The following is a 22274-nucleotide window of genomic DNA, read 5'->3' as shown; positions in this document are numbered from 1 at the left end:
CAAATACCATATGATCTCACTCATATGGGGAAATGAAGAAACAAAACAAGCAAATGGAAAGAAAGAGGGAGAGAGAGAGTGAGAGAGAGGAACTAGACCATTAACTATAGAGAACAAACTAATGGTTATAAGGGAAGGAGGGGATGGGTGAAATAAGTGATGCAGATTAAGGATGGCACTTGTGATGAACACAGGGTGATGTATGGAAGTGTTGAATCTTTTTATTGCATACCCAAAACTAATGTAACATTGTCTGTTAACGAAATAGAATGATTAAAAATTATTTAATTAAAAATTAATTAAAATAATTAAAAATTAAAAGTTTAGTAAAAAACAAAAGCGACAACAACAACAACAACAAAACAAAGCCAGTAGGTAATTGTAATGAGCTGTCATGGGTGAGAACCATGGAGAGAAATAATCCTTTAGACCACCTCTTCAGTGGACTGACAGGAACAGCTTCCCGGCATTGTGGGAGCAGGGCTGCACTTTGTTCAATGATTCCACTGTTTTCCCATTTGAGGTACCATCTGTCACTCACAGAAAGAGTCTTCCTGCCAGAACCACATACATACTGATATCTTTTTCCCCCTCAATGTCCCTTAACCTCAGCTGATACACTTTAGCATCTTCCCACTTCCTCCACCCCATGCACCAGTGCACATTATCTCTGCTGCCAAATACTACAGACCTCCTCAAAATTCATCTGAAACCTTAAGATTTCCCTGGTAGAATCCATACTCTTCCACTTCTACCTTGCATCTAAAGCAATCTCTTTGGGTTACTTGAGCTTATTCTTGCTTCTTGCATTGCTTTTGAAGAATTTCACCTATGCATGTCCTCATTCTCTAAATGCTCTGGGATTTTCTCAAAGGCAGGGAGCCAACACTGACTGACTCTCATCCCTACCCACTTTGTGTGAGATTGGGCACACAATAAGTAAACCTTGCTAAATGGGTAAATAAATGGGCAACTTTATATATCTATCAAATTAATAAACATGAAAGAAAATGTAAACCAAAAAAAAAAAAAAAACAAAAACCAAACAAACCCAAAACAAACCCAAACCCAAACCCAAAACAAAACCCACCCCACACAACACTACATTTAATTAAAAAATGGAGAGGACTGGGCACTTGCAGGAGCTCAATGAAACTTTTCTCCAGGAAGAGAACAAAGAAGAGAGGAGTTGGGGGTCTGACTCTGGCCCCATTTCTGATGGCAGATCTGCAATTTTTACTCTCGTTAGCAATTGGAAAGCCCATATAAGTTATCTTCTCTTTGCATAGGTCTGGTCGTATGCATTTCTTCATTTCAACAGCAATGTCTTTAAGGCCTGCATAAAGCCATAAAAAAAGATTAGCACTCTGTTCCTTCATTATATACCCCTTTTACCCACCCAGGTTGGACTAGGATAAAATATAAACCAGGCCATACTTGTGTGTGACTCATCTAATACCGCTTTCTCTGGCAGAGATAATGGGCTGAAATGGCATCATTCAAACACAGAGGCTCTAGGTGCTTAAATCCCCTCACAGCCCATCTCAAATATTGTTATATTTTCCAAACCTTCTTAAAGTAAAAAATTTTCCAATCCATATTATCACTGGGGTATCTATCATGTTTTTATAGACATTTTATGCAGATTGTAGTATGAGCCTGCTCTTAGTCCTTAGGTCTTGCTAGTCTTCAAATGACTTGTAAGAAACTGCATGTATTTGTGTTTCCATTATCTATACCCTCCATGATGAGACATAAATCTAATCTCCTCTTATGCTTGGTTTGAGTCATCTTTTAAGAAATAACATAGCCATAAAAAAAAAAAACTATCATTCTGATTGTGTTCCCTGTATTTCAAAGTGCCTTTGGATATGTTCTAACAAATGGCTGTTGCTCTATGTTCTTGGTAATTTCACCTTGCCTCCTCTGGGCACCACATCCAGTGACTGCTATTCTAAAGCAAAGAATTACTGTTAGGGAAATTATAGAAAGTAGAAACATAAGAATCTAAGAGACCAAATGACATGACTAGCCCCTTTATCTCACAGAGGATGAACTCTAAAAAGGCTGAACTCCCAGAGTTGGCAGGAGAAAGTGAGAAAGTATAGAATGAGCATGTAAAGAACCCAGTACTCATGGAACTCTGCCCACTGCTCTTCATGCTTCACTATACTACTGCTTCCAATTTATTTCTAGTTTGTGTCTTAAACTCAGAATTTTGTGTTGGATTTCCTCAAAGCAAGTATAGTAAATTATGCTTTACATTCTCTTTGAAGAAAGTTTATATTTTAGTCATTGCTTTTCTCCAAAGCTTTTACTTTGAAAATTAAAAACCCAAGTGGTAGTGGGGAACACAAATTACACATGCTTAAAAAAAAAATAGGGATGCCTCAGTGGCTCAGTGGGTTAAGCCTCTGTCTTCAGCTCAGGTCATGAATTCAGGGTCCTGGGAACGAGCCCTGCATTGGGCTCTCTGCTCAGCAGGGAGCCTGCTTCTCCCTCTCTCTCTGCCTGCCTCTCTCCCTACTTGTGATCTCTGTCAAATAAATAAATAAAATCTTTAAAATTTGAGGAGGATGAAGGTTCAACCAATATGCTGAATCAACTTCCTCAAAGCTAGCAGAATTTGTTGATAAAAGCATTTAAGAATTTAAAAATAAAAAAATGTGAGAAAGCCAGTTAGATATATTTTCAGAGAGAGGCTAACTATGGTATCTTCATTTCTAAGAAATTTGGGCAAAAGCTGGTATCTCCTCAACATTACCATTGGAGCACATACCCTTTTAAGCATGTGAGAGAGTACCACTTGTATTGTATACAATACTGCATACTTCAAAAGTACCTGTGTTTATGATGCCAGAAAATGCAACACACTTTATTTTATCAGCTGTGCACCACTTGAGCTCATTGTCACACTTTCTTCCCATCACTGCAAAGCATGTTGGGCACTTAAAACCATTAGACTTGAATTCATCAACATCTTTCTCATTGAGGTCATTCATCTTAATCTCCCAGGAAGCTGTTTAAAAAAAACAAAAACAAAAACAAACAAAACTGGCTGGCTCTTTTCCATGGGCAGACAAATGTACCCATGCTCACAAAAGCAGACTTAGAACTTGGTCTTCCCCCTTCATCCTCCCCACACCTCACCCCAGCACTCCAGAGGTGACACTCAACAGAGAAGTTACCACAAAGATTACTGTCCTCATAAAGCTTACTTTCTGGTGGGGAAGGTGGACAAAAAGAAAGAATAAAAATACATGGTATATTAGAAAATCACAAATCCCAGAAAGAAAGAGAAAGGACAGGATGTGCAGGGTGTGATTACAATTTATAAGGTGGTCAGGAAAGGCCTCACTGAAGGGGTAACTTCTATTTATTTATTTATTTATAGATTTTATTTATTTACTTGACAGAGATCACAAGGAGGCAGAGAGGCAGGCAGAGAAAGAGGTGGAAGCAGGCTTCCTGCTGAGTAGAGAGCCTGACACAGGGCTTGATCCCAGGACCCTGGGATCATGACCCGAGCCAAAGGCAGAGGCTTTAACCCACTGAGCCACCCAGGCACTCCTTATTTATTTTTAAAAAACATTTATTTATTTATTTATTTATTTATTTATTTATTTGAAAGAGAGTGAGTGAGAGAGCACGAGTGGGAGGAAGAGCAGAGGGAAAGGCAGAAGGAGAGAGAATTTTAAGCAGACTCCCCACCAAGTGTGGAGACTGATGTGGGGCTTGAGTTCATGACCCAGAGACCATGACCTGACCTGAAATCAAGAATTGGATGCTCAACTGACTGAGCCATCCAGGGCTCAAGCCAAAGGGGTAACTTTTAAAATGGAGGTCATGAAAATTTAAGGGGAAGGGGCAAAGATAGTAGTAGAGTAGGGGTCCTCATTTCATCTGGTCCCTCAAATTTAGTTGGATATATAACAAACCATTCTGAACACATACAAATTCAACCTGAGATGTAAGAAAATATACCTGGATCTCTACAAGCAGAAAAATGACTACTTTTTGCAAGGTAGGAGGTGCAGATACTTGAACCTTCTGGGGAAATATCAGAAGATAAATGGAGGTGGGGAGGGAGCTTCCACTGGAAAGTGATATAACACTAGAGCGCAAAATCTGGACCTTTAGAAATCTGCTCCAGTGAGAGACATCCCTTCCTGAACACAGGGGATGAATAGGGCAGAAACCTAGGTGTATAACTGTGGTCCCAGGTTTCCAGGACACTCAGTAAGAATGGGGGAGCATGAGTGGATAGAGTGCCCAAGTAGTGGGGTGGGGAGACTGGTTATGGTTAGTGAGTCCCAAAGGGACTCCCAGCTCTGGTCACCATAAACCATGGGCTAGACCAGTAGGGAGACCGCAGTTTGCCCAAGCACCCTGAAAAGGACTGGAAGGTTCGAGCTATTTAACATCCCCAGGGAGGTACGGAACAGCTGTGCTCATGACTGGGCAATAGCTCTCAGGAGGCAGCAACCCAGCGAAGGACACTAGGGTGGCACCCAGTTGTGACCTGGGAGCAGCAGAACCTGGTGAGCATGCAAGCCCATAACTGCTTGAGGCTGCAAAGACACAAAGCGTAGAGATGCTCTGGGTCATGGGAACACCTCCTGCGAGTGTGTCAGTGGGCGTGAGCTGTTGAGATTCAGTGGGTTGGCACACAAAAAGGTTATACCCATGACTAGGCAACAGCTCTCAGAGCAGTGTGGACCCATAAAGGACACTGGGGCAGCAGCAAGCCGAGATGTGGGAGCAGTGGAAGAGAGTACATGCATAAGCCTAGGCCTCTCCAAATGGCAAAGACACAGAGCACAGAAAAGCTTGAGAGTTCTCTGCACTCCCCCTGGGAGAACTGCAGAAGGCACTAATAACATGAGTCTGTGGAAATGGTACACACAGAAGTAGTGACAGTTAATTCCTGGAGGGTTTATTGAAGAAAGGGGACAATGACCCTGAGGCTCTAGGCCACAGATTCCTGTGTGATTATATTTGTTCCGACCCTCTAAAGAGGCATGGAAAGCTGCAGGGAACAAAAGCCACACAAACCACCAGCTAACATTAAGCCCATCCCTCTCTCAAGGGGTCAGGCAACTCCACCCAGACAAAGGGGCCTGAGAAGCCAAGCCACAGGGCCCTCTCCCCAGAAGACAGACTGGAAGATCAGGTGAATGGTAAGCTTATATCCCACAACTGTAAAACTGTAAAACTCCAGTGCAAGGTGAAAAGAATATATTCAGCTGCAGGTGATCCCTCACAACTTGCTTGTGCTTCAGGTTACAATTTTTTTTTAAATTTTTATTTTTTAAATTTCTTTTCAGTGCTCCAGAATTCACTGTTTATGCACCACACCCAGTGCTCCATGCAATACCCGCCCTCCATAATACTCACCACCAGGCTCACCCAACCTCAACCACCCTCCCCTCCAAAATCCTCAGTTTGTTCCTCAGAGTCCATAGTCTCTCAGGGTTCATCTCCCCTTCCAATTCCCCCCAACTCCCGTCTCCTCTCCACCTCCCCATGTCTTCTGTGTTATTCCTTATGTTCCACAAGTAAGTGAAACCATCTAAATGACTCTCTCTGCTTGACATATTTCACTCAGCATAATCTCTTCTAGTCCTATCCATGTTGATATAAAAGTTGGCTATTCATCCCTTCTGATGGAGGCATAATAATACTCCATAGTATATATGGACTGTATCTTTTTCCATTCATCCGCTAAGGGCATCTTGGATCTTTCCACAGTTTGGTGACTGTGGCCATTGCTGCTATGAACACTGGGGTACAGATGGCCCTTTTCACTACATCTGTATCTTTGGGGTAAATACCCAGGAGTGCAATGGCAGGGTCATAGGGAAGCTCTATTTTTAATCTCTTAAAGAATTTCAGCACTGTTTTCCAAAGTGGCTGCACCAACTTGCATTCCCACCAACAGTGTAAGAGGGTTCCCCTTTCTCCGCATCCTCTCCAACACATGTTGTTTCCCGTCTTGCTGATTTTGGCTATTCTAACTGCTGTAAGGTGGTATCACAATGTGGTTTTGATTTGAATCTCCCTGATGGCTAGTGATGATGAACATTTTCTCATATGTCTGCTAGCCATTTGTATGTCTTCTTTGCAGAAGTTCTGTTCATATCTTCTGCCCATTTTTTTGACACAATTATCTGTTTTGAGTGTTGTTGAGTTTGAGGAGTTCTTTACAAATATTGGATATCAGCCCTTTGTCTGTACTGTCATTTGTGAATATCTTTTCCCATTCTGTGGGTTGCTTCTTTGTTTTGTTGACTGTTTCATTTGCTGTGCAGAAGCTTTAGATCTTGATGAAGTCCCAAAAGTTCATTTTTGCTTTTGTTTCCTTTGCCTTTGGAGATACATTTTGAAAGAAGTTGCTGTGGCCGATGTCAAAGAGGTCACTGCCTATGTTCTCCTCTAGAATTCTGATGGATTCCTGCTTCACATTGAGGTCTTTCATCCATTTCAAGTTTATCTTTGTGTATGGTTTAAGAGAATGGTCCAGTTTCATTCTTCTCTACATAGCTGTCCAATTTTCCCAGCACCATTTATTGAAGAGAGTGCCTTTTTTCCACTGTATATTTTTTCCTGCTTTGTCAAAGATTAGTTGACCATAAAGTTGATTTTACATTTCTTTTTTTTTTAAAGATTTTATTTATTTATTTGAGAGAGAGACAGTGAGAGAGAGCATGAGCGAAGAGAAGGTCAGAGAGCGGAGAAGGTCAGAGAGCGAAGCAGACTCCCCATGGAGCTGGGAGCCCGATGCAGGACTCGATCCCGGGACTCCGGGATCATGACCTGAGCCGAAGGCAGTCGTCCAACCAACTGAGCCACCCAGGCGTCCCGACATTTCTTTTTACTTTTTTCTTTTCTTTCTTTCTCCCCCCCCCCTCGTTCCCGTTTCAAATAGATTCTTATTTTCCAACTTAGATTTTTAAGTCACTTTTTAACTTTTATTATTTTCACATCTACATTTTAGATTTATACCCCATACTACTCTGTTTTTCACTATATTCAATTTTATCTTGAGAATTTATATATATACAGATATATAGATATATAGATATCTATAAATATAGATATCTATATTTCAAAGAAATCAGAAAATACATTAGATATATATGGATATGGATATATATATATATATATACATATATATATATGATGAAGTCCCAGAACCTAAGTCAGGTTCGGTGGGGTGAGGAGGTTCGGAGCCGACGACTAAAGAAAGAATTCTTAAGACGTCATTGGTGCAAAATGGTGGTTTATTAAAGCACGGGGACAGGGCCCGTGGGCAGGCAGAGGTGCGGCTGCCGCCCCGGGTTGTTAGGAGTGGTTGGTTATATACACAGGAGTTGGGTAGGTGAGGACAAAGGGGTATTCAGAAGGGCTATTGGGGCAAAGGATACTATCAGGATATTGAAGGCTTAGTTGTTATCAAGTAAAGACAATTGGGAGTCTCCTGGTGGAATGTTACATTCCTGCTATCAAGCATCCTTGTTAATGAGATTTAGGTTTAGAAGAAATTTAACTTTATTTACTTTTCCTTCCACCTCCGCCTCCTTAGGTTTTATGGAGGGGAGGGTGACATTTGGCTTGAGAAACTGAGTTCTGTGTCCTTGGAAATTGGGCTATTGATAAGGTAACTTCTTTGTTGTAATCTCAAGGACATTTGCAAACCAAGGGAGACTCCTGTTTTGAAGGATTGTGGTCTCAGCAAGTTAACTATTTAACATTTTATGGCAGTCAGGGGTGCCTGAGGAATGCCACACCTATGGAGGGGAGCGGATGAAGGGGGGGGTGCAAGGCGCCAGCTCTTGCTTTGTCCTCAGCCAGCCTCCTGCTCCCTCATCATTCCCCCCTGAACAATTTTGACCCTTAAATCTTTAAGGTGGTTGAAGGTGGAAGGTCTCATCTTCTGTAACTTCTTCATGCTGAATAGGGGCGTAGAGCTGTCCCTACCTGCTCGGGTCAATATTGATCAGGGTAGGAAGGTATAGGGGAGTTACGAAAGGTGGAGGCAGCTGAATCCAGCGCTGACAGTGAGGAGGCGTCCTCGCGCGCGACAAGGATCGCGCGACAAGGATCGTCTGTCGTGGTGTAGTCATTGTAGCAATGGAGTCTCGGCACCAAGTAGAGAAACATGGAACAAAGCAACATATTAAGGTTAGTAAGGCGATAAGAATGAGAAGCCCGAAAAGGAGATTTGGCCATAGTCCTCCTTCAAACCAGGAACTTAACCATTCACTGAGAGAGAGAGAAGGATCTTGTAGGGCCTTACTTTGGGTATTCATATCTTTTATTAGTCCTCTGACATTCTGTCTTGATAATTGCACATGTGCCACCCTGTGCTGCTCTCAGGACATCTAAGGCCATCCTATTTTGTAGGACTGCCCTGCGTATCTGTGAGACTTCGGTATTAAGTAGGGAGATGCTATTTAGTGGATCATTGAGTGCCTTTGTAGTATATTTATTAAGGGCTTCTACATGCCACATGACATCTTCTAGTCCCGCAGATGGAACAAAGATGGATGCTAAGTGATCACACCATTTAAAAACAGATCGTGTCCATCTTTGTTTCAAGTTGGGGAGATTAGCTGGAGTTGTAATGGTTTTAGTAATGCGCCCATGAATCCAGGCAAATCCTAAAGTACAGCGACCTATCCACCCTGGAGGAAGCCAGGGCCACAGGTTGGTTCCACATATCCAGTGGGTTCCATTTGGAGCTGGCCATCTGATGCCAGGTCGCCTTGCACAATCAGTAGCAACCCAATCAGTAGCCTGGAGTACTATTACTTGGGAACACATTTCTAGTGGTAGCCATCCCAGATATCGTGCGTTATTTGCCCAAGTACCACTCGTATGATTCCTTTGTTCCCAGCATAAAATTGCCTTCTGACTGAGCCGTCCAATCGTGGATGTAAGCCACAGATATGTATCCCGGATCTGACATATGCCATCTTCAGTATAGCGATAAGGAGGGTTTTGGAACTTAGGCCCATATTTGATTGGGGAGTTATGGCTTGACAGCAATCCCCTTTCTTCCAAATAGCTCCATGGGCATGCAGTACCAGGAAAGCATATCTGGAGTCAGTATAAATGTTAATTCTTAGGCTTTGGCAATTGCAAAGTGCTAGTGAGCACTATGGTACACCTAGCTTATCTTATTTTTTCTATGAAAACTACTGTCATCAGAAAACTAACTTTCATATTTTTAACAGGGGTATCTTAAATCTGGCCAAATAGAGTAAGCAAGATCAATAACCTTTTTTGCTCTATAGAGAAAGAAGTACAATGGTCAGGTTCAGGCATACAGGTAACTAGGTTTAAAGTTTGACAAGTTTTAAGTATTATTTCTGGCATATCTGTTAGTGTAGCCCAGTATTTAATAAGTTGGCCTCCATCATTCATTGGTGGCCTTTGGCTTCTGGACCTGATGTGACATCATTACAGTCAAGGACTGTCCCATAGTGAGCTTTGAGGCTCTTTTATGAGGGAGGCTGTTCTAGTTTTTGCTAAAGCATCTATTTGCAATTGCACCTCAACAGAGGTGGCCTCTAGGATAAATATGACAAAGGGGTGAAACCAATAAGACAACCTTTGAGTGGTCCAGCCTTAACAATATCCTGATTACAGAGGATCATTGTCAAGTGGGAGAAAACTTGTCAAAAGATAAGGGGAGTCCCCCATGCATCATTCAATCCACTCATAAAGAAAGTGGGATCATCCATTATCTCCGCAAGTCCATAGTTAATCCTATGGAGTGTGATAGGTTGGCTTTTAGGCAATTTCATTATCCCAGCCACACATAAGGTGTTAGTTAAGTTATACAATTGCAGGGAATCAATCCCATTTTCCAGTTGTTTAATCATGTGCAGTGGGGTCTGCTAATATCCCCACAAAATAATAAGATCGACTAAAGAAGCTATTGTGCAACTTCTCTGAAGTTTACCTCAAATTGTTTCGCTTAGGTAAACATTTAAAGACAATCAAATCTAGAATTCAACATCCATAAAGGTGTGTTATTAAAACATAATTTTTCTCTCTAAAATAACCCTCATTTCCAGAGATAGCCAAATCAGGACTAATTCACTTGTGAAACAAGTCCAGTGTTAACAAACTTGGCCTATTATTTACATAAGCTCAGCAAGAACAGTGAGTGTGATCAATAGATCTTTTAGAATCTGCTTTGCTGGAACTTTGTATAAGGAATCTCTAGGTTGAACTTTTAGTAGCCTCTCCGGGCCAGAAGCCAAGCCCTGTACTTGCCATGAGGCATGCGTGCAATACCTTTGGGCGAATTCCTCTTCCCGAGACTGCACCTACCAAGGAGTGACATTCTTTACTCACCTGGTGGGGCTGCTGGGAACTCTGTAAGGAAGGTATCAGGCCAACAGTCCCAAGGGGCTTTATGGCTCCAGCTTTCATAAAGTCAACCTTAGTTCCTTAAAGCTGTCTGGTCATATCTGAGTCTTTTCAAATATGACATCCCAGTCAAAGCCTTGGTAAAATAACCCGTGTTTCCAATTCTTTCCTGTTACAAGGAGAACAGATTCTTATTGAACTTATGCAAATGACTGATTGCCATGGAAGAAAGAATACTTACTGAGACCTTTTGGTTTCAGAGGGTTCAGATAGAGAGAAAATTTGAATGCCTTGAGCACTTTTACAAATGAGCACTTTTACATCTCTATAATTTACAGATAACTTAAGAAAAAGTATCCCTAGTCTGGAAGAGCAAACATTAGAGAGAACGAGCAATGTTTAAAGTAAGACAAAACATTAAGAGACACAACACTATAATCTTTTAGTTCATTTAGTCCCATGTTACTAATTCTGGTGAATGCGGCTTTAGTCAGTTCTGGAAATTCTTACCCGTTTCAGTTTTAGGATTTTCAAGCATATCAAATATCTGTATTTGTCCTGAAAGTCCTTTATAGGAATCTACTTGAAGATAAAACTTATTTTACCAGAGAATTAAAACAATTATAAATGACAAAAACTCAGAATGGATATGGTTAGAGCTAAAGAGACACGGGAGTTTACAATTTAGCTGCAAGGAAATCAGGTTATTTCTGTGATACATAGCATTTCCATAATTACAGTATCAAGCGATGATCTCTCAAAACGTTAAAACTTTAGGAAGTGCATAGAATCTCTAGAATAGTTATAGCATTTTCCCAAATGTAACCCAAGGTTTATCATTGGTTCAGTAGTACTTCATGAGCAACTTCACATACCAAGGAAAAGCCTGAGTTAAAGAGATTTACAATTTAAATCCTGTCAACATTTGCTAAAATCTTATGAAGTTTTAAAGCACATGCCTAAATATAATTAGGGATGTTAAACACCTGATAAACAAAACATAGAAACTGGGTTTTCTGGGCAGGCAAAGAGAAAACCATTTACATTTTCTTAACAGATCAATTGATCTAAGAAAACATCGTCCTTTTGAACAGAGACAATTTCAGTCTTGTACCAATGTACCTTTAAAATCCATTCATTTCAATCTTAATCCATTCTTGACCATCGCTAAAATTCCTTTTCTGAAGATTTCCCTTCACAAACCTTCCATAACTTTCCTTTGCATTCAGGTTTTGTCCCAAGCCATTTCCTTCCAAACAACCATCTCATTTAGGACAAAATTACCTTCCCTTACCTTCAACAAAATGTATTCCCATTCCTTAAATCTTTCTTACATATCTCCTACTTTCCTACATACAGTTTCCCTTTATTTCCATCAGTCTTAGTTACACTAAGCAGAACTTTGTATTCTTAGAAACACCTTTAGTTATTAACCAATTGTGAACTGTTACACAACAGAATTCTTCAGGTGGCAAATTTATGAATCAGTTAAGTGGCAAACAAGTTTACCAACAGATTTAAATACTCTTAGTTTCTTTGCAGTAAGAAGTCAAAAAGCACAAACCTACATCCAATAATTAACGACTTAGCATTTTATCCTGTTTGGTTAAGACCTAGATGTCCGCAATTTAATTCCATTTGTCATCCAAGCAAACTTTAAAACTTTCAGGTTACCAAAGACTTTGAAAGCTACTTCAGCAACTACCCATTAGAACTTTGAGACAGACAATTAACCATCAGTTTAGTCATTTCTTTGCTAACAAATTTTAACAAGTAACATAAGCTTATTTAACCTTCAGTAAACTTCGATAGAATAAAGCTTCACATTTACTGCTGTTAACTTCAAAGATGCATCTATCTTAATTAAACCAACAAACTTAACTTAGTTCCAATACTGATTTACGTTCCACCTGGGCCCACTCCAATTTGAATGTTTACCTGAGACATGCGTGGGAAGATCTGGAGTGGGGGTGTTCTTCTTGCTCCTTGACAGTGAAGAGAGAAGGAGCCGTGGTGCATGATCTAGAGGCTAGTCATGCAGGCTGCACGCACCTTGGTGCAGAAACAGAAGGGGAAAACAGAGGAAACAAAGTGCTGCCAGGAGGCAGAGAAGGGATTCCCAGTTTCAGAGCTCATAAGCCCCAACAGAGGAGCAGACGCCATGCTTTCCCACCAGCAAGGGGGGAGGGGTTAGGCAGTCCAAGTCAGGCCAGAGAACACAGGGAAACTTCCCCGAAACAAAGAGAGTTTCGGCAGCTGCTTGGGAATATTCCTTATAGTCTCTGTCTCGAGTTAGACCAACCCCAGTTGGCTCCAGTTATAGCCATTAACACGGGAAGTGAGTGAGGAAGAAGCCCTCACATCTATTAGGAGAAACAGAGAGAAATAAAGCCAGAATCCCCTTTGGTAGGGATGGCCCACCAACCTGGGTTTACTAGAAGAAGGCTTATTTACGTAATTACCATCCAATATGTCAGGAGAAAGTTTACAGCTGACTCATTTGGGCAAACACATTCCACAAAAGCCCCTTAGTCTGGGGTCCTGGTGCAGAGCAATGAAGGCCTAGGTATGAGCTATGCAGGCACCCTAGGTCCATTTGCCCTGCTTCCTGCAGAGATCTAACTGATAGATCCCACTGAGGCCATGCAGTGTTACAGGAGCTCAGTCCTTTCCTAAGTTTTGCAATCCAAATTATTTCCAGTGGGTTAAAAGGCACCCCAAGGTAGAGTCCTTGGGAACTGAAGAAGCCTACTGAGGCCATGCTTCCAGAAAAGTAATGAAGGTCCATTACCAAATCCCCCCTGACTCCTGGGTAGCGTCCCACGCAGGATATGTCAGAGGTTCCTGTGTGTCAAAAGCGACCAGAGGCGTCCCTCAAGAAAAATCGCTATTGATCACCGTTTTGCCTTCCCTGGGAAGGCATTCCTGCCGTTAAAGGCCCTGGAGGGGTGCCGGCGTCCCTCCACTTCCCCATCGCATCCTAGGCTGCCAATGGGTGCCTGGTGAATGGACTAGGAAATTGTGCCATGCCAAGCCATTGTCTATCCTGAAGACTGCATACCGTTTTGCCATATTAACCCATGGAAGTACTAGAAAAGTTTGGCAAGGGGAAATTACCCAATTTCATAGCTTTAGGCGGTTTGCAGAGGACACTGACGAGAAACAGTAAAGATTGAAATCCATCATGGTCTATGCGACATTCCAACACATGTGGTTTTTGCAGCCAACTTCCCTAGGGAACGGTCCCCGGTTGCGTTTTAATTCAATCGGGTACTGGTCTCTGCCGGCTCCCAATGGAGGTCTCGCGGCCAGAAGTGGCTAGACCGGGCATGTGGAGGGGATCACATTAGATCAATCAGGAGGAAACCTCACACGGGAGTCTTAAGATTGGCAGCCGTCCTGGTGACTTAGGTGGCTGTCCCGTGCCCAAGAGAGACAACTTTCTATAAGAACAGGAATAGAGTGAGGCCATCAAGTTTCTGGGTCTTATTGCCATTCCGGCCAGGGTACTAGCTTACAGCCAAAAGGCAGGCGCTCTCCTCCCCGTGGAGTAGCCACGGGCTAGAGGATTACAGCCTGAGCAATTGACATGCAAGTGTTCCAATAAGACCATACTCCTTGAAAAGCCCTGGAATGAGAGTACAGGAAAAGGAGAGAAAGTACTCACCAATTTGCACCGAAGCTCAGAGTCCAAATGTAAAGACTCACAGATCTCCTGGCTGGCTCGCCAAAAATGATGAAGTCCCAGAACCTAAGTCAGGTTCGGTGGGGTGAGGAGGTTCGGAGCCGACGACTAAAGAAAGAATTCTTAAGACGTCATTGGTGCAAAATGGTGGTTTATTAAAGCACGGGGACAGGGCCCGTGGGCAGGCAGAGGTGCGGCTGCCGCCCCGGGTTGTTAGGAGTGGTTGGTTATATACACAGGAGTTGGGTAGGTGAGGACAAAGGGGTATTCAGAAGGGCTATTGGGGCAAAGGATACTATCAGGATATTGAAGGCTTAGTTGTTATCAAGTAAAGACAATTGGGAGTCTCCTGGTGGAATGTTACATTCCTGCTATCAAGCATCCTTGTTAATGAGATTTAGGTTTAGAAGAAATTTAACTTTATTTACTTTTCCTTCCACCTCCGCCTCCTTAGGTTTTATGGAGGGGAGGGTGACATTTGGCTTGAGAAACTGAGTTCTGTGTCCTTGGAAATTGGGCTATTGATAAGGTAACTTCTTTGTTGTAATCTCAAGGACATTTGCAAACCAAGGGAGACTCCTGTTTTGAAGGATTGTGGTCTCAGCAAGTTAACTATTTAACATTTTATGGCAGTCAGGGGTGCCTGAGGAATGCCACACCTATGGAGGGGAGCGGATGAAGGGGGGGGTGCAAGGCGCCAGCTCTTGCTTTGTCCTCAGCCAGCCTCCTGCTCCCTCATCATATATATATATATATTTGCGATATAGTGTCTTCTAACACATAGACCAAAAATTAATCAGGAATGGGCAGATCACCATGCTTTGTCCACTCTGGGAGATTATAGTCTCTCTTCCCCCCTACCTCTTTTTAAAATTATTTCGGATCATCTTGGCTTTGGTGGCATATCTGTCTCAAGAATTCTTTCTTAGCATGGAGCACTGGGTGTGGTGTAAAAGCAATGAATTCTGTTATGCTAAAAAGAAAAAAAAATTCTTTCTTGGTTGTTGGCTCCAGACCTCACTCCACTGAACCTCACTTATATTCCAAAACCATCATAGCCACTAGGTACAAACCAAATTATCATCCAAAGACTCAAACGCCAGGAAAAGGAAAAAAAAAAAAAAAAGAAAAAAAAGAAAAAGAGGATGATTTAAAAATTGTGAACCTGTAGTAACCTGTGAATATCAAAGAACTTAAACAAAAATGTCATGACCTGTGAATATCACACAAAGGATCAATAAAAACTGTGATAACTAGAGTGGTACCTGAGAGTGGCACTAAATCCATAAATTTTGATCACAAATCTCTGTTAAGCTCAGAGACAGATCAAAAGGATGGAATTTTATTTTATTTTATTTTTTTTTAAGTTTTCATTTATTTACTTGACAGAGAGAGACACAGTGAGAGAGGGAACACAAGCAGGGGAGTGGGAGAGGGAGAAGCAGGCCTCCCACTGAGGAGAGAGCCTGATGCAGGGCCTGATCCCAGGACTCTGGGATCATTGATGAGGGAGCAGGAGGCTGGCTGAGAATGGAGCAGAGGCTGGCGCCTTGCACCCCCTCTCCACCCACTCCCCTTGGTAATATGTGTGACATTCCTCAGGCACCCCTGACTGCCCCAAAATAAGAACAAATGGTTATCTTGCAGAGATCACAGTCCTGCAAGGCAGGAGTCTCTCTTGGTTTACAAATGTCCTTGAGATTTACAACAAAGAAGTTACCCTATCAATAGCCCAATTTCCAAAGACCCATAACTCAGTTCCTCAACCCTTAACGTCACCCTCCCCTCCATAAAAAACCGAAGGAGGCAGAGGTAGAAGGAAAAATAAATATAAAGTTAAGTTTCTTCTAAACCTAAATCTCATTAACAAGGATGCTTGATAGCAGGAATGTAACATTCCACCAGGAGACTCCCAATTGTCTTTATGTTAATGCCTCATTAGAGAGAAAGTGGCCTTGGCTTGATAGTAACCAGGCCTTCAATATCCTGATAGTCTTTACCTCAATAGCCTTCTGAACACCCCTTTGTCCTCACCTACCCAACTCCTGTGTATATAACCAGGCACTCCTCACAGGCCCCGGGGCAGCTGCTCTTCCTGCCCATGGGTCCTGTCCCCATCCTTTAATAAAGCACCATTTTGCACCAAAGATGTCTCAAGAATTCTTTCTTGGTCATTGGCTCAGAACCTCAGCCCACCGAACCTCACCTAGGTTCTAGAACTTCATCAGCATGACCTGAGCTGAAGGCAGATGCTTAATAACTGAGCCACTCAGGTACCTCAAAAGGAAGGAACTTCAAACAAACAAAAAACCCCCCAAATGCCAAAACGACAACAAAAGAACCCCCAAACTGATGGGGTTTTGGAATACAGGTGAGTTTGGAGCCCAGGACTAAGAAAGAACTCTTGAGAAGGCTTTGGTGCAAATAGATGGTTTATTAAAGGAGAGGGGACAGGATCTGTGGGCAGAAAGAGCTGCTGCAGGGGGTTGTGAGGCATGGCTGATTATATACTCAGGTTGGGGAGGTAAGGAAAAGGGAGGTTTCAAAAGGATTTTCATTTGTTAAAGAAGACACACAGGATACCTGAGGCCTTGCCATTTTCAAGGTTGTTTTTCCCTCTAGCAAGGCATTAACATTAAGATAGTTGGGAATGGAAGGTCCCACAGGTCCCACCCAGGAGTGTGGGTGGGGGAAGTTGCAGGGAACCAGCTTATGCTGTCCTCAGTTTGTCTTCTATTCCCTCATCATGAATTATAGGCCCATAAAAGGCCTCACATTGGTAAAGCAAGATTTAATACCTAACCTTGAAAGACACCCCCCCTTCGTTAACTAATTAACTGCTCTTTTGTTGTGTAAAAGTACCCCTCCTGCCCTTGCAATGAAAAGACCCTTCCCCCAGGGTTGAATTCAATGTAACTGCTCTTTTGCCTTTCTGTAACCGCTTGGCTTTTAGGGCATGACACTTGACTCCTGTTTGAACAAGATACCCTCTCCTAATAGCCGGGGCATGGTCACGTAGGCAAGGGGGCTGCATGGTCACATAGGTCACGTAGACAGGATGCCTTTCTGCTGAGTGATGGGGTCAAGCTTCTCCTCTTTGTTTCCCCTTCCCGCCCTTTTTCTTCGCGCGTGGGGGTCTTCCAGGGCCAATCCACTAACACCAAGTATGCCTTTTTTCAAATGTTCAAATTGTCAGCCAATCGGCCCCGTCCCATCCGGGACTTGTTTGTACCTGTCTATAAAAATCCTGCACCACCCCAGCCAGGTGTGCTCAGCTAGCAGGAGCTGCTGACCACCCGCAGGCGCGCGCTGACCGCCCGCAGGCGCCTGCGTAACAATAAAGAACCTCTTGCTGTTTGCATCCTGTGGCAGTGTTGAATTCTTGGGTAAGGGGATCCGTGGGTCTTTCAACCTAACTACAGTTTCAACCCTTCAGCAATGTAACCAAAAGAATTTCCTGGTCAACACTAGGAGGCAATCCTGAAGAGACTCTTTCTTTCCCCCTAGGAAGGTGACTTTGCCTAAATACAGTCTTGCCTAAATGCATTCCCCTTTTTTAAATGCATTTACCCCACCCTTAAAAACCTTTCTTTTTCTGCAGCTGAGCCAAGATCCCCACCGCTTGCTGGAATGAATGCTGCCGAATTCACGAAACATTTAATAAAGCCAATTAGATCTTAAAATGCCTTTTTAATTTTTTTTTTAAACACTACCATACTGATGAAGGAGCAGAAGGCAAACTACAGGAAAGGCCAAGCTGACACCCCACAGCTCCCTCCATACCTCCCCCACAAAACCGACTCTAGGCTGGGATATATGTGACATTCCCCAGGCACTCCTGGCTGCCCTAAAACTATGGAAAAGGAAAAACAAATGGTTAACTGATAAAGATCACCATCCTGAAGGACAGGAGTCTGTATCAGTTTACAAATGTCTTAGTGATTTACATGAAAAAAAGCAATCTTATCAACAGCCTAACTTCTACAGACCCATAGACTCAATTTCCTGGAGCCCCTCCACAGAGAAGTGGGAAGCAAAGAATGGGACGTAAAGTTTAATTTCATAAAAAAATAATTTTCATAACCTGCAACCCTTTGACAAACACTTGAGACAGGCAGAGCATAACTTTACTCTAAGAAACTCTCAACTGACTAAACTTAAAGCCTAGCTAGAGGGAAAAACAACATTAGTTTGTTAAAGGCAGGCCTCCAGTACCCAGAGAGTCTTCTTTAGCATATGCAAGTCCTTTTGGACACCTCCCATTGTCTTTACCTCCCCCAACTCCTAAGTATATAATTAGCCATTTCTTACAGCCCCAGTCCAGATTTTCTAGCCAAGGAACCCTGTTATTTAAAAAACCCACCTTTTTTGGCACCAAAGATGTCTCAAGAATTCTTTCTTAGCTGTGGGCTCTGAACCCCAACACTCTAAGCACAACAATACAATCCAGTGATTTCACTTCTGGGAATTTGTGCATATTCTAAGAAAACCAAAATTCTAACTTGAAAGGCTATCTGCACCCCCATGTTCACAGCAACATTTGTATAAGAGCCGAGACATGGAAATAACTTAAGTGTCCATCAATGCATGAAGAGCTAAGTAAATTTTAAGATACACACAAACACACACACATGGAATATTACTCAGTCATTAAAAAATAACAAGGAAAACTTGTCATCTATGACAACATGGATTGACCTTGAAGCCACGACACTAAATGAGGTAAATCAGTAGGGGGAGGGGCAAAAGTTGCCTCCCCCAAATATGTCTCTTTTGGAATGCCTGACTGGCCCAGGTGGTAGAGCATGCGACTCTTGATCTCAGGGTCATGAGTTCAAGCCTCACACTGGTATACAGTTTACTTAAAAAAAATGTGTCTTCTGCATAAAGAATATTTTAGGTTGATTATTTTTTAAGAAACTGCAAACACAGTAGAAGCTCTGAAAACCAAGTAGAAGTTATTCTTTTCTAAGAGACATTTACCAGGGAAATACATAAATTATAAGGGGCAGCTTCCATTTGTTAGGGTGTGTCCCAGCTATCAGAAAGAAGGGGATGATTCCAAATGTCTAGAAATTCTTATCAAGGAATAAGATGGCTTAAATCTGCATCACAACCTTATCCTTGTTTACTGTGATTTTCCTGATAACCTCCTATAACTGACCCCCCACTCCTATTTTGTGTTTGGTGGACAGTGGTAGTCAAGGTTATGGGTTTGGTCATTTCAGAGTTACTGTTTTTCTGGGTCTTTCCCAGGTATGGATGTTACTAAACTTTGTTTTTTCTCCTGTTAATCTGTTTTTTATCAATTTAATTATTAGGCCAGCCCTGAAACCTAAAAGGGAAGAAACATTTTTTTTGTCCCTACATTAAAGGAAGACAAATACGGCATGTTTTTACTATGTGGAATCTTAAAAAAAAAAAAAAAAAAAAAAAAAAAAATATATATATATATATATATATATATATATATATATATATATGAAATCGGATTTGTGGTTACCCAGAAGAAGCTGGGGAAGGGAGAACTGGAGGAAGGCGGTTAAAAGTTAAAATCTTCCAGTTGTAAGATAAATAAGTACTTAGGGATATAATGTACAACAAGAAGACTATACTAACACTCCCGTGTGATACATATGAAAGCTGTTAAGAGTAAATCCCGAGTTCTCATCACAAGAGATAAAAAAAAAAAAACCTGTGTTCTAAAATTATATCTACAGAAGATGGATGCTAAGTAAGCTGTGATAATAATTTCACAATATGTTGTACACTTTAAACTTATACAGACAATATATATCATGATATCTCAATAAAAGTGGGGCGAAAGGTTTACTATAGAAAAATTTTAAGAAAACCTCACTACACCTCATAACCACAAGGCAAGCTCTGACTAGAAGAGTAAAGGAGTGCACTTTTGAGGAAACAGGTGGACACCCCATAAAGTGTGGGAAGATCACTTCTTCCGCTTCCCTTAAGTTGCCTTCAAGCCTCCCCTCAACCGTCGGGGGCTGAGGCAATGGTACCTGAACTGGAAACAAATTATCAGTGCTATCTTGGGCAGACAGACCAATCTCCCCACCCTCTCACAACCAAAACTAAGCTCAGGTCCTCTCTTGCAGTAAAAAGCTTTTCTGTTTTGTTCAAAGCTTTGCGTTCTGGATTCTGTTAAAATGCTGAGCACCTCGGGCAGGTTAACAGCACCCAGTTCTTCAACGTGAGAGGAATGATAATTTTCTCTTCTCTTCTTGAAAATGAGCTTGGATGGGAAAACGCAGTGAGACTGGCTTTGAGCTCTGGAGGAGAAAATACAGAATGGGGAAAAGAGGAACTGGGGGAAAGACAAGAGTACTCAAGGTGGAAAGCTCACCATAAACTTCCATGCAGGACAAGGGATTTTCTGAAATCTTTTATTAGGTACGGAAAGCAGAGGAGGAAAGCAATGGAGAAGGACATGAAATTTTATCTACAATTATGCTGACTTTTCTTAGGCAGTAGGCAGAGGGAGGGGGGAGCAGGCTTCCCGCTGAGCAGGGAACCCTATGCCGGGCTCTATCCCCGGACCCTGAGATCATGACCTGAGCGGAAGGCAAAGGCTTAACAACTGAGCCACTCAGGCCCCTCGATTTTACCTTTTTTTTTTTTTTTTTTTTTTAAAGATTTTTATTTATTTATTTGACAGACAGAGATCACAAGTAGGCGGGGGCGGGCGGGGCGGTTAGGGGAATAAGCAGACTTCCCACTCAGCAGAGAGCCGGATGCGGGGCTCCATCCTGAGCCGAAGGCAGAGGCTTTAACCCACTGAGCCACCCAGGCACCCCTTTACCCAACATTCTAAACTGACTCCTTTCTTCTAAGTGAGAACTTCTTACAGTGATGGTCGGCCCACCTCTGCGGGGTAGGCAGGAGGGGGAAGCAGGAGCGGTGATTCTGTTTTCAGTCAGCTGCACCCCCTCCTATTCAACGAAAGCTGGGAACGCAAGGGGCTGAAGGAAGAAGGGGAGGCACAAAGGGCTGAGCATAAGCCTCGGGCCACCGGACCTGCGGACAATCCTGACAAGAGAGGAGGGTCACCCAGCACCCCCTGACAATCACCAGGTATTCCATGACTCGAAGTAAACGACCCAGTCCCTGAGGCAATCCACACCACACCGCAGGCATCTGGGGAACAGCCAGGGGAGGGGCGAGGCGTTCACACAGACCCCGCCAGGGCCCATGAGTCACATTTCCGGACTGAGCGTTTCGTCCTCTCCCTGCCTCCAAGAGGAGGAGGACTCTGGAGCAAGGCGGGAAGGCAAGCAGGAATGCGGGACATGGGGGCAATGCATGCCAGAGTCGGGCCCCAGCCCTTCCTCTCACCTGTCAACAGTGGAGTGAAGGCCAGGCTGCAGGCCAGGAGACCGCCTGGAGCTGCCGCGCTCATGGCTGAGGCCACCGCACACTCTCTGTGGAAAAACAGGATCCAGTCAGTCAGGGCCTGCGGAAAGCGACGCCAGGCCATCCGGGCTCCCCTCACCTGAGGGGCCTTCTCTAGCTTAGGAACCCTTCCCTCCCCCTCGAGCCAGGTGGGCTGCCTCGAGATCGGGCTTTGGAGGCACCTGCGATGCAGAAATGGCGTCCGCTTGCAAGCCTGAAGCAGATTCCTGGCGGCCGGCTACTCTCCACAGAATGCAGGCCGGTGGTAGGGCCAGCCCAGTCAGCACCCAGGGCCCGCGCCCCCCACGCCGAGGAAATCCGGGACACAGCTCTTACCGCCGTGAATCGCAGGGCACTGCGCATGCGCGGGAGCAGGGCCTCCGCTTCCTGGTTGGTCCATTACCGCCGGTCCCTCCTGTTCTTCCCGCCCTCTTAAAGTCCTGGCCAATGAGATGCTGGTTTCGCACAGCCCACGTGACAGGAAAAGCCTAGTGGGCTGTTTCCTTCGTTGAGACAATGTGTTGTGTGCGGTTCACCTGCCGCTCACGCACCCCACCCGACCCCATTTTATATGTCTTGCTGTGACTGATACTCTTCCCCCACTACTAAAAAACTCTGAGAAAAAGGTATGTAAATGTTTTAATCTCTGCCCTGTCCTGCCACTCTCTGCCCCAGGAGGTCAGTATGTTTACAGTGACTGGGCACCTCAGAGCGTTTTCTTTCTTTTTTTTTTTCCTGATAGTATTTAACTTTTTTATTTTACTTTTTTAATTTACTTTATTTGTTTATTTTT

General features: G+C 43.1%; 1 protein-coding gene across 1 annotated transcript; it reads right to left on the bottom strand.

Annotated features, from left to right (window-relative positions):
- Positions 1 to 370: 370 nt before the first annotated feature.
- On the bottom strand, positions 371 to 21796 carry LOC309858325 (uncharacterized protein). Its single transcript, XM_082751007.1, has 4 exons — positions 21664 to 21796; positions 21425 to 21510; positions 2843 to 3019; positions 371 to 1336 (listed from the first exon to the last, which is right to left on the bottom strand). The coding sequence occupies exons 2-4, from the start codon at positions 21486 to 21488 to the stop codon at positions 987 to 989; spliced, it is 591 nt and encodes a 196-aa protein (XP_082607133.1). The 5' UTR covers positions 21489 to 21510; positions 21664 to 21796; the 3' UTR covers positions 371 to 986.
- Positions 21797 to 22274: the final 478 nt, after the last annotated feature.

Source organism: Mustela nivalis, assembly GCF_964662115.1.
Source record: "Mustela nivalis genome assembly, contig: HAP1_SCAFFOLD_2186, whole genome shotgun sequence".
Lineage (NCBI taxonomy): Eukaryota > Metazoa > Chordata > Mammalia > Carnivora > Mustelidae > Mustela > Mustela nivalis.
Note: the sequence above shows the minus strand (reverse complement) of the source record. Positions and strands in the feature narration are given on the sequence as shown.